This window comes from Chiloscyllium plagiosum, chromosome 16 (genome assembly GCF_004010195.1).
Source record: "Chiloscyllium plagiosum isolate BGI_BamShark_2017 chromosome 16, ASM401019v2, whole genome shotgun sequence".
NCBI classification, from domain to species: Eukaryota; Metazoa; Chordata; class Chondrichthyes; order Orectolobiformes; family Hemiscylliidae; genus Chiloscyllium; species Chiloscyllium plagiosum.
The window spans coordinates 5,925,131-5,937,942 of record NC_057725.1 but is presented as its reverse complement, the minus strand read 5'-3'; the positions used below and the strand labels follow the sequence as shown (position 1 = coordinate 5,937,942).

The 12,812-nt window shown below is 44.1% G+C and overlaps 1 protein-coding gene across 4 annotated transcripts in view; it reads right to left on the bottom strand.

Annotated features, from left to right (window-relative positions):
• slc6a5 (solute carrier family 6 member 5) overlaps positions 1 to 12,812 on the bottom strand; it is an 84,390-nt gene that overhangs the window by 49,119 nt on the left and 22,459 nt on the right. Inside the window, exons 1-3 of one of the 4 annotated variants that reach the window (XM_043705394.1) lie at positions 11,154 to 11,360; positions 9,599 to 10,093; positions 8,960 to 9,095 (exon numbers count right to left, since the gene is read on the bottom strand). In XM_043705394.1, coding sequence (XP_043561329.1) covers positions 8,960 to 9,095; positions 9,599 to 10,093; positions 11,154 to 11,156 — 634 coding nt within the window. In that variant the 5' untranslated portion in view covers positions 11,157 to 11,360. Of the gene's footprint in view, positions 1 to 8,959; positions 9,096 to 9,598; positions 10,094 to 10,348; positions 10,504 to 10,527; positions 10,608 to 11,153; positions 11,361 to 12,812 lie in introns of those variants that run through there. The other 3 variants (XM_043705395.1, XM_043705397.1, XM_043705396.1) reach the window with 3 other exon arrangements.

The following is a 12,812-nucleotide window of genomic DNA, read 5'->3' as shown; positions in this document are numbered from 1 at the left end:
TACCTCATTTTTTCTCTGCGTATTTCCTTCTTAGTAATCCTCTGTTGTTCTTTAAAAGCTTCCCAGTCCTCTGTTTTCCCACTTATCTTTGCTATGTTATATTTTTTCTCTTTTAACTTTATATTTTTCTTGACTTCCCTCATCAGCCACAGCCACCCATGCCTCCTCCTAGGATCTTTCTTCCTTTTTGGAATGAACTGATCCTGCATCTTCTGCATTATACCCAGAAATATCTGCCATTGTTCCTCCACTGTCATCCCTGCTAAGGTATTGCACCATTGAACTTTGGCCAGCTCCTCCCTCATAGCTCCATAGTTCCCTTTATTCAACAGAAACATTGTCACTTACAATTGTACCCTCTCCCTCTCAAATTGCAGATTGAAGCTTATTGGATTATGGTCACTACTTCCCAATGGCTCCTTCACTTTGAGGTCCCTGATCAATTCTGGTTCAGTGTCTTGCTTATGTGGGTTTACTCTAAGCATTGCTATTAACACCTAATGTTAATACCTACCCTTCCTCCATGACTCCTCCTCTCTGCTACCATTGGCACTCCCTTCAACTTTTGCTCGAGGTCACAATTCTCATCTGTTCCACTTGCTCCTTCTGTCCCAGCTCCTACCACCCACTTTGGCCAACTGCGTAAAAACTTCATTTTTACAGCCCCTTTTGCAAAAAAAGGACATACGATACTCAAAACTTTAGCTCTGTTTCTCCCCGTCCAGCTCCTGCCAGAACTGGTGAGTCTCACAAGCATTTTCCGTCTCCCCAGAGCTCACAGTATTTTTATTGTTCTGGTAGCTTTATCTGTTGGGTGGGGGTGGAGGCCACAGTTGGAAAGCAGCTTTTTTTCTTGAAGCAAGAAACATCTCTCCCCACCTCACCACCCATGACCAAACCCCTCCAGCCCACGCCCCCAACACACACACACCAAATTGAATTTCCTATGTAGCTACATCCTAAAATGCTTAGTACTGGAAAGATTCGATTAGATTACATCTCCTACAGTGTGGAAACAGGCCCTTCAGCCCAACAAGTCCACACCAACCCCCTGAAGAGTAACCCACCCAAACCCATTTCCCTCTGACTAATGCACCTAACACTGCGGGCAATTTAGAATGGCCAAATCATCTAACCTACACATCTTTGGACTGTGGGGAGAAATTGGAGCACCCGAAAGAAACTCACACAGACACGGGGAGGATGTGCAAACTCCACACAGACAGTCACCCAAGGTCGCAGTCTAAGGATATGAGATAGACGATTTAAAACTGAAATAAGGAAAAATGTCTTCACTCAGAGAGTGGGGAGCCTGTGGAATTCTCTGCCACAGAAAACAGTTGAGGCCAAAACATTAAATATTTTTAAGATGGAGTAAAATATAGTTGTTAAGACTAAAAGGATGAGATGGTATGGGGGAGAAAGCAGGAACAGGGGACTGAGTTGGAAGATCACCCATGATCATAGTGAATGGTGAATAGTGATAGGAAGGATTTCATTAAGCTGGAGAGGGCTCAGAAAAGATTTACCAGGATGTTGCCCGGAATGGAGAGTTTGAATTACAAGGAGAGGGTGGATAGACTGGGACTTCTTTCCCTGGAATGTCGGAGGTTGAAGGGTAACCTTTTAGCGGTTTAGAAAATCAAGAGAGGTATAGATAAGGTGAATGATATAAAATCATGAGGGGTATAGATAAGGTAAAGAGCAGGTGTCTTTTCCCTAGGGAGGGGAATTTCAAGATTTGGGGATATATTTTTAAGGTGAGAGGAGGAAAATTTAAAAAGGATTGGAGGGGCCTTTTTTTTTTACACAGAGAGTCGTTTCTGTGAATGCAGGTGCAGTTACAGCAAAAGACATTTGGATAAGGTCATGAATAAAAGATGTTTGGAAGGACATGGGCCAAATGCAGGTGGAGGGGACTAATTTAGTTTGGGATTATGGTAAGCATGGACTGGTTGGACCGAAGTGTCTGCTTCCATGCTGTATGACTCTAAGACTGTATGAATGGTGGAGCTGACTGGAAGGGCCGAATGGCCCACTCCTGCTCCTATTCTCTATGTTTCTACGTAATAGGGGTGCAAATCAGATGTGCGATTAAATAAAACAATTATGAGTCCATTATCCCCGATGGCTGTTGTGTAGAAAAGTTTGAATTGTGGAAATGAAAGGGCAGCAGACTCCTCAACTTTTATCCTGTTCAGGTCCGGATCACACACACGCCCATACCGGAACAACTGTCAGGGGTAATGCCGTTCCTCTACCGGGCCATTTGGAATCGATTGCCCTCAGAGCTCTTCTGTCCTGAGGAAGGGTCGCAGGACTCAAAATGTTAACTCTGATTTCTCTGCACAGATGTTGCCAGACCTGCCGAGCTTGTCCAACAACTTCTGTTTTTGACCTCAAAGCTCTCTGGGGCCTGTCACTTATAGTTTTAACTTGTCTTTAGAGTGTGCCACTCGAGCGTATTGAAAGCCCCCCTCCACGGAACTTTAAAGTGAATGGATCACGTACCCATTTCGCACGTGGTAATGAAATTGGCAGAGAAACTGAGTGCAATTTCACGCAAGTGAACTGTTTCCTCAAATTTTGGACGCGAATTGGGGATTTCACCCCTCAACTCCCCCACCCCACCATACTCCGATTCCTTACAACATCATCACTACAGCATCTTGTAATTTTAATGACCCATAGGCATACTGGAAACTGTAATTAATTCTTTGCAGATAAACAGGGCCACCTCCTCATAACAGGTTTCACATCTCTGGGTGAGGGTGGTAAGTGCAGCGCATGGATATCACCGTGAAAACAGCTTTAAACCCCTCTTAAAATAAGATTTCAAATCACATTTACAAAGTGCTGCAGTCTCTGACACGCGTAAATATTGCTGGCGGTTAGAGGTGGAACCAAAGGCAGCCATCATTCTCGCAAAGCCGACATTCCACTTTCGTGAGACTTAATTCGCCGTTGTCGAACTGAGAGAAATTTCACAAAGGCAACGCCAATTTTAACGCCTGCGTTATTTTGAAGGAAAAAAAGCAAAGTCGAAGGAAATGATCACCCGATACTGAAGCACAAATACCTCCTGATTCATTGAAAGTGTTAAGCCAAATACATTACATCAAGGAGAAAGCAGAAAGGGCGTTTCTTTTAAAATAAGAAAGTGTTGGCCCTTATCTTCAACTTGGTATACAATCCACCAAGTACAGCTCTGAAAAGGAGCCAAAATGTGCAGGCATTTAGGGGGTCATTTCTGCTGCATTTTCTGTGCAGTGACCCAAACACAGGAATAAATACTCCGTCCTGTGAAGTACAGACCTTCGGAATTAGGAACAGGACTAGGCCACTCGGCCCATCTAACCATTCAATAAGTCTCTGGCTCTTCTGACTGTGGTCATTTTTTTGCATTTCATTTCCGTTACAGTTTAGTCTATAATTCATAGAGTCATAGAGATGTACAATGCCCTTCGGTCCAACTCGTTCATGCTGACCAGATATCCTGACCTGATTAGTCCCATTTGCCAGCACTTGCCCCATACCCTTCCAAACCCTTCCTGTTCATATACCCATCTACCTGCCTTTTAAATGTTGTAATTGTACCAGCCTCCACTACGTCCTCTGGCAGTTCATTGCGCGCACACACACCACCCTTTGCATGAAAAGGTTGCCCCTTAGGTCCCGTCTCCAGTACGTGAATACCATTTTTTTCTTCTGATAAAGAACCATCTAGACTCAAAACGTTAGCTCTCTGTCTCCACGGATGCTGCCTGACCCACTTTGATTCCCAGCAATTTTTTTTTGTTTTCAGAACAGATTGCAGCGGCTTCAATAATTTGCTCCTACCATTTTGTCTCCCTTATTCTATCTTGAATTACAGTCTCTCCCCAATTTGGGAATGTGTGCTTTTGCCGGTGCGTGTCTATGAGGAAGACTGTTAAAATGCATACTTTTTGCAGCTGGAGCTGGCATTTTCGCGCGCAGAAACCTATTTGTGACAGAATTCAAGCCGAGAGCGGTCATCTAATAGTATTTTTTCGAAGTTTTACTAAACGCGAACATTCCAGATCCGACACAGCTGAACGGGTGTTTGAGAACTGTCTGTACGTTCTGGTATCTTTCTAGACTTGCACTTGGTGGATTTTATATCAAACTTGAAGATAAGCTCCAACACTTTGTAACATTTTAGATTTTAAACAAGAGAACGTTTTTGATTTATGCAACATATTCAAAGGTCAGTGAGCTGCCTCGTGCTAGCAGTCACTAAACTGGGGGGATCTCCAAAATGATAACGTTGAAACACAGTTCATCTCCATTTCTGGCCAACATTAAGCATCAAGGTGCTCATTGCGAATTCGGCAGGCCGTGTCAGTTTAACTGGAAGCTCAACTGTCGCCACCCGGGCGCCAATTTTCGTCAAAAGTTCGACAATACTGAACCGAGTCAAAATCGTAACTCAATCCAGCTTCCGTGAAATGAAACAAAGAACTGCTGATAGGTTGGAACGAATTCCTACAGATGCTGGACTCTGTACTTAAAAAAAAACAACTGCTGGAGGTCACAGCGGGTCAGACAACATCCAGGAGAGAGGGCAAGCGAATGTTTCGTGTCTAGATGACTCTTCATCTGGAAATCCGACACAAGCAAGAACAGAAAGTGCTGGAGAAACTCAGCAGGTCTGGCCTTCTCTGTGGGGAGAGAAACAGAGTAAAGTTTCTAGTGGGTCACTGGACTGGAAATGTTAACTCTATTTCTCTCTCTACTGCCAGACCGGCTGAGTTTCTCCGGCAATTTCTATTCTTGATTGTTTGCATCAGAATACTCTACGTTCAGTGACTGAATGTCAGTTTCAAAACCAAATTTAGTTCAAAATCTAAACTGAGTACTTCATCTCCCCGAGCCAAAGCTGATGCTAAACGGTAAAGCCATGATCAGGCCACACCAATGTACTTCAGCGACGACAGGTTCATAAACTAATGGACATGGTCAGAGGCTGCATGATCTGGATTGACCAAAAAGATGAAAAATGCTCAGGACCTCCATAACCTAACAAAAAATAATAGACAATAGACAATAGGTGCAGGAGTAGACCATTCAGCCCTTCGAGCCTGCACCGCCATTCAATATGATCATGGCTGATCATCCTCAATCAGTATCCTGTTCCTGCCTTATCTCCATAACCCTTGATTACACTATCTCCGCTGATAAATTCTCCGCTGTTTGGAGAAACTAAATAACAGCAATAAATTCGAATTTAATTCGAAACGAACGAATTTCATGTCCTCCCCCAGACTAGAATTGTTTTTATTTTATTTTAAGAAAACGATAATTGGTGGAATACTGACTTTTTTAATGGTAGAGAGTTTCAGGTAAGATTCTGACGCAGTTTCGAGACCCGGATTATTTCATTCCCAGTTACCCTTCTTCCAAAGCAATGCAAAGGGATACGATTAACATTGAACTGCCTGTACACACTCATATAGATCTGTCTTGGATTGACCAAACAGGAAATTAAACCCAACCACAGCTTTTGGAGCAATTCTAACTCCAAATTGTGGGTGATGTTAAGAAACACTCTGTTATCGATTACATATGAAACAGTTAGGTGCCGACATAGAACCTATTTTGTTACAAATATGGACACACGTATTTTCTAATCAAACTGTTCAGAGATCTTAGGGCATACCTCTGGAACAGGATTGGGCTTGAACCTGGATCATCCTGGTTCAGAAGGCACAATACCACTGTGCCACAGGAGGCCAATATTATATGTACATATTAAACATTAGTCTCTCCCTACAAGTGTAATCCGTTCAAGAGTCTTTTGTCACGCATTGCAAATAAGTCATCATTGAAAATCTATCTCCTCATCCTGTGAATTCTTAAGATACCACAACCACGTTACAGTTCAATAGCAGAAACTGCCCCGCAGGAATCCTGTTGTGAGAGCTTTGAAAAAGTTATTCCTTTTGATATTGTCTGGTATTAAAAGCACTCAACTCCGTCCAGGTCTCTGCCTTTCTAGAATACAGCCAGCACCAATATATTCACCAATCACGTACACAAAGCAAAAATTGCTTTTCAGCCAGAACTCAACAACGCATCCTCACAAGCAGCTTCCAAATCTGTGACCTCTACCCTCCAGAAGGACAAGGATAGCAGATACAAGGGAACACCACCTCCTTCAGGTTCCCCTCCAAGCCACTCATCATCCTGACTTGGAACTATCGCACCGTTCCTTCATTGTTGCTGGATCAAAATTGTGGAACTCCCTAACTCCAAGGACTTCAGTGGTACCAGGAAATCAGTTCACCACCACCTCATCCAGAGCAGTTAGGGACTGGCAATAAATACGAGTCCCAGCCAGTGATGTCCACATCCCACGAACGAGTAAGATCATACCGATCAAGAACTTCAGCAATTAAGAATTAGGGAATACAAAACAGTGTCATGTGTGGAAAGATCCAGATGGTGATGTTCCAGAAGGATAAATAGGAATTGCAGGTTTACTTCCGGGTGAGCTAATTGGTGCACAACCTCTGACACACACAAACAAACCGAGTAGATTTTACTGTGCTTTACAAAGACACGGTACAGAGAGAATAAAACTGGGCGCTCACAATGAGAACTCTCAAATGTTTGTGGCCTCTGAAAAACTCCATCTGTGTATTCAGGATCAGCTCAAACCAAAGGATGTGTGAGTTGATTCCTGACACCAACTTTGCGCCCCGAAGTCAATATTCTTAAATTCTAGTTCGGCTCACCATCTGAAACCCATTCCCACAGAAAAGGCCCAAATCCAGGAGGTTTCCTACAAAAATCATTCATTTCCTGAGAGTGCCGCCTACTGGACAAAACACTAGGTGGACCTTAACAGCTTGGTTGGAGCTGTTGGGGAATGTTGGGGCAGTTGACCAGGCAGGACTCTCACTTTATCAGTTGGCGTCCAAGGCCAGAGCGTAAGAAAAAGCTTGACAAGGGTCCACGGTCAATCCAGAAACCCCACGCTAGAATTTGCTTATTTTGTCATTCATGTAGCTCCGGTAGGGGGTGGCTCATGTAGTGCACGGGTTTGCAGTGATTTGGTAACTGTCGACACCTTGAACCGGATTCTAAGTCACTGCAGAGGTAAAATCTGACGCGTCTTGTGTTGAATGGGCGCTACTAATATTCGCGCCAATGGTATTTTTTCTATTACGTGCATAGGAACTGAAACTTGCTCCCGTTTCATATATTCTGAATGTATATATCAACTATTGGCAAAGACTTATTGACACCGGCAATGAATACATAGGAACAGTTGGGTCATGATATCAAAAAGTATTTCAATTGATTGATATGTATTATGTGATTCCAAATATATTACAGCGTTCGCCTGAACAATGATAATGCAGAGGGAGAAGTGTCATATTTTCCAACACTGTTGGATGCTTTTCAGAATAACTTTTGGGGAAAGGGGAGAATCACAGTTATGATGCATTAATTCGACATAAGTCCATACTGTTGAAAGGTCAGATGAGAAATGCTCAAATTGAGATTATATTCTTCAGCACGGCAATGTAATACCTTCATTGATGTGTTTTAGGATGACGAATTTGCAATGTTTGTTCTTACTTTAACGCTTTTAAAAAGCTAAACTCTAAATGATTGCACACGTCTTAAAATCGATAAACTGCATTGATAAATGAATGCGCCCATCCCATAAAAATATATAAATTAGTTCTTTGCTTATATTTGATGAGCTTGCATTTCATGGCTTGTTACTTGTTAAATCCATGTCAACTAATTTGTTTATTTTTCAGATATTTACCGATAAACGTGCATACATATTTGAAAGTATACATAGCATATACCGATTCAACCATCTGCAAGCTGAGTCTTATATCCTGATGTCAACAAACCCAGGCTAAAACGTAGCTACAAATATTTCCAATCCATCCCATCTTAAAATACGAGTCAAGTGCTTTCTTGTGAAGATGTCTTTTTCAGTGGAGACTACCTCCCACCCCCATCCCCACCCCCTCACTGCGAACCAATCTCTCCTCGTCAATGTGCACAGAGTGTGTGAGTATTTTGTGCCATTTCCTAATGATTTAGATTCGTATAATTTAGTAAATTAACACGTTTCAACGATATTACTCCACGGGTATTTTATTCGCGGAAGCTGGCCACAAACAAGATGCACATGGAAGTCTCACATCAATCTAATTTAAGAAGTTTTTAAAAAATTACTATGTCAAAAGACATAATTGTAGTAGGTTCAACAATGGGGATGCTAATGTTGGTTCGCTTCCTTCAAATGAGTATTTATAATATTAACCCAGGCTGCTTGGAATGCAGGTAGCAGATTTAGTTCGATTTTTTTTCGTTGGGGAAGGGTTCGGTTGGTCAATGAGAAGTACTATTAACAGCATTCAATATAGCAATGCACTGGCCCCTCTCTCTCTCTCTCTGCTGCAAATTCACCTCAGCAGTGAGACCGCTGCCGCAGTATGCAGAACATCGTTGATGTTCGCGGACTAATGAACCAGAAAAACTCCACTCTCTCTCTCTCTCCTCCACCATGTTCCTTTTTATTGTAGCCAAACCCCATTTTTTTTCTACCTGATACCACATTAGCCGTTTTATTTTCCTCTCCTGTACCCCTGACCAATTTAATTTTTAATTACCGCTAACCACCCATACCGAGGAACCGAGAAAGGAATAGAGGTTCTTTTTAAGGTTTTGTGTGTTTTACTGGCGAATGATAGGTCAGACTTTGTGGATTTTTTGTTGAAATCATAGAACTCATCTTGATTATTCACTGCTTTGTGTGTTTCACAGGCATGGGGATGACTTTCCCTTCTGTATCGCCAATTGTGAACCCCCACATCCATTCGAACGTTTGCACCCATTCCTTTCTTTCCTATGGATTTCCTAGCCTCCCTCGATGTCCTCTCTGTGCCCGATGCTCTTTGATTCTTACCTCCGCCGTTCTGGAATGCGAGATAGGGAAAACGCCAGACATTCCCCAGTCCTACCGCATAGCCGACCATGGACAAAATGAAGTCCAGCTTCCTCGACCAGTTCCCTCTGGCTTTATTCTCATCTCCTTCATCTTCCTAATGGAAACATAAGATGCAACTCAAATCTGGCAGCACTGCCTTTAACAAAGGCGACTGGTTCTAACGGGATTTTGATCATTTCTTTTCATTACAAAGACCAATACCATCTTGATCAAGTCGGAACAAGCCCGAAATTACTGGGCTTCAGCTGAGCAAAACCAAAGAGTTTAATATTTTTGAGTCTACTTCTCTTTAAATAACCTGCGTGGCTACGTGCCACTTTCTATAAAATTGACCCGTCAACTGTCCTGCTTAGCTGAATAAAGTGGAATTGGAAAATCTGCCCTTTCTGAGTCTTATACCCTCCATTCTGAAATCAAGCTGAACAAAAGTTTGCCCGAGAACCCAACTATAATATGGATCTGCAAAGTTCCAAACTGGAGTGTCATGCCTACACCACCAGGCCGCACACCGCCCCCACTACCCCCCACCCACAACCCCCTTTTTTAACCTCCCAGTTTAACTGTTTGCATGACAAGCTTATCTTTGGAAACACTCACCCCGCTGAGAGTGCCGGGGAATACAGCGGTGTTTCCATCTGTCCCCAGTAACACCGTGCTCTGGCTCTTTGTGACCCAGCTGCTCTTGGTATTGTTTTGTTGGATTGTGGGGATGCCAGTGCCATAGCTAACCTCCACCTCGGCGATCTTACAGTAAACCGTGTTGGTGCGCTCATTGCTCTCGACAGCAGTATCCTTACGGGGTAACATTTCGATGGAATCCTGATGGACGACGGAATTGGGCTGGGTGGACTCATTCTTACAGATCCCAACCGTGCCCCCGTCAGAGCCATTAGACTGGGCTTCTTTGAGGGAGACAGCTTTGCCTTCGGTGGTTTGGGAGCCGGGAACCGCGACCTGGAACACCCCTGCGGCTTCAGTTTCCAGGCTAGTTCTGGTTACTCCAACGGCGTCTATTCTGCTGGTCTGTCCCGGGGAGGAACTCTCGGCAACGCTGACTGTTGGTTTAGTCATGCCTTTCTGCTCTGTGCAATCCTGTGGAATATTGGAAACAGCAATGAAGCAATGGGTGTAAAACAGCGATCCCCAAATAATGTTTTGAACAGTCTGATTCAAACCATCGGTGTTCCTGATAGAGCAAGCGCCCAGGGAGGAACCTGAACCTTCGGGATGTGAAGCAGTGAGAAGGTATTTCCTACAATTTATTATTTGTGTGATGTTCAATTCAAAGAGGCTGCTAAACTGCAGTCTCCCCCCCGCTTACTCCCATCTGCGGCTCGAGTCCATTACTTTGGCTTTCAGCTCACGGACTGTTCAGGGCTCTCGCCTCTCGCTTCCACGAAACGATACGAATCTTTAATTTAACGCCCCATTTGCTTCCTGTCACTCAGCCCGCGCGTTGGGTTCCTTTAGCTGGGAATACTCCCGGTCGGCACTCCCCGATGCTACACCATCTCCGATACCCTCACCTCTCACCCCCTCCCTTGGCACAGATGATAGCTTGAAAATGGGGCTTTCTTTGGAAGCTGGGGACGAAGATGGGGGTGGGGGTGGGGGGGGGGGGGATGGGGGCTGACGCTGTTGGTCACTGATGTAACCCGTTTTACAAAGAGCCACTCCAGCACCATGAATGGCAAGAGCCTTTCTGTCTCAGATTATCAAATTCATTCGAAATAATTCAATCAAAGTTTTGTCCGGTGGGTTTGGGTGGGAGGGGAGTTGGGGAAGGCCGGGGTTGGGTGTTTAAGGGGTTGGGGGGGGGGGGGGGGTGACGGTGCGGGGAGGCAAGGATAACCTTGGAATGTTGGCAGTTGCAGGAACAGCAAATTTTTCACGGCGTCGCTTTCCGTTTGGAGCTAGCTTCAGCACCGCGGACAGCTCCACCGTCCACCCGCGACAGGCAACAAAAAGGCGACCCTTACAAATTAACCCTGGCATTGTCGGACACACCAAACTCACTCATTTGCTTAGACAACCAGCAAAAAAAAAACTTGTTTAACCTGCTCTAGTTTCCGCCAATATCAACGAGATCAAGAAAAAGAACAATTTTTCTTTTTTTTAAAAAAAAACTAAAGAAACGGTCAATGTCACTCACCATGTTTCGCAGTGCAACAGATCTGACAGGGAGGGGGGAAGAGGAAAAAAAAACGTTGGGAAACGCCACTTAAGTGTTTTCAGCTCCACTCAGAGCAAGCGCCTTCTATACGTCCCTCTGTATATTGAGTGTGCGTCAGTGAATCGCAAGGTGCCCTTCCTCTGACATTTCCTTGATAGTAAGTGTTTGATAAATCATTACCCCTTGGATTCTGATTTTAAACATACAACATAAGGCGCAAACATTGCTTAGCTGTCACTCAAGCGCGCGTATGCCCGAAAGATTGCGTGTTTGGAATGACTCACATTGGTGAATTAATAAACTTAAGGGGCACAGGGTACATATCTATTACTGGCAATTAAGTCGTTCACTCCTACATGTTATAATGCAGTTGTTGGCACCAGGTTAAGCAAGCTTAGCGACCGGAACATCCCACAGACCTTCAATACCTACAACTTTTGCAACTCAAATTACTTCTAAAAGATATCATTTCGAGATTTAATTTGACTACCTTAACGATAGAGAGAAATCATTATTTTTTAAAAAACACTGACAGAGCGAGAAGAAACGAAGCTGATAGTTTGTCAACTTGTGGCGGATGGTGGATTGTATAAAAAATTGGGTGCGTGCGATTTACGTCAGATTTACCGGTCAGTTGATCAAATGCCATGCTTTAAAAATAGACTGAGTTTTTTTTAATACTGCAGCGATTTAAGAATAAAAATAGCTGTAGATGGACCGCCCACTGGATTTATTCCTAACCCTAGTGTCATTTTCTATTCCACGTTTTGGAAAAGTCAGTTTGGGAGCGGCGGTTTGAATGGTTTTGCGGTAATTATTCTTTCTCAGGTGGATCTGGAGAAGACCCACAGTCTAATGGTGCAATGCATTGCTGTCACTGCTCTGCACCACACGCTCTGCAATGTTAAAGTGAGCCCGGGATAAACTATAAAGTACAACATCTACTCTGTCACAATGCCCACTTCTGAACCTAGACTGACCACTCTCTGTGGAGGCATCACCCCTTATTGCTATGCGGTTATATCGTGAATCTGTATCGCCACACCATTTCACCCGCACCCCCCTCCCCCATCCCTCCTCCTCCACAGATTCCCCACCTCCGTCTTTGAGGGACGTTTAATCCAGCCAGAGAATAGCACAGTGCGCAAGAAGTTTCATGGGACTTTCCACATTCTACTTTTCAAACTCTTGTGTTTACCACAGCGGCCATTCGTGACCCACATCTGACCCAGTGCAGTCACCTTGGGATCCACTTTCGAGCCCTGAATAGTCGGCGCTTTTCCAAACCCCACATTCCCCCGTCCCGCAACCACCACCCCACCCCCTCCCAAAACCCCACACCCACTCCACTTCCAAAACCACTCACTCTTCTAGATGGGATACCAGCCTCTGCAAATTGCATTCAGATTAAATCCCTCTCTCTTCCTCAAACTTTGGTGTGTGTGTGTATGTCTATGTGTGTGCATGTGGTGTTTGTGTGTGTATGAGAATGAGTGTGTATGTGTCTGTGTGTGCATGTGGTGTTTGTGAGTGTATGTCTGTGTGTATGTGAGTGTGTATGAGTGTGTATGTTTATGTCTGTGTTCATGTCTGTGTGTGTGCATGTGGTGTTTGTGTGTGTGTGTACGTGTGTGCCTG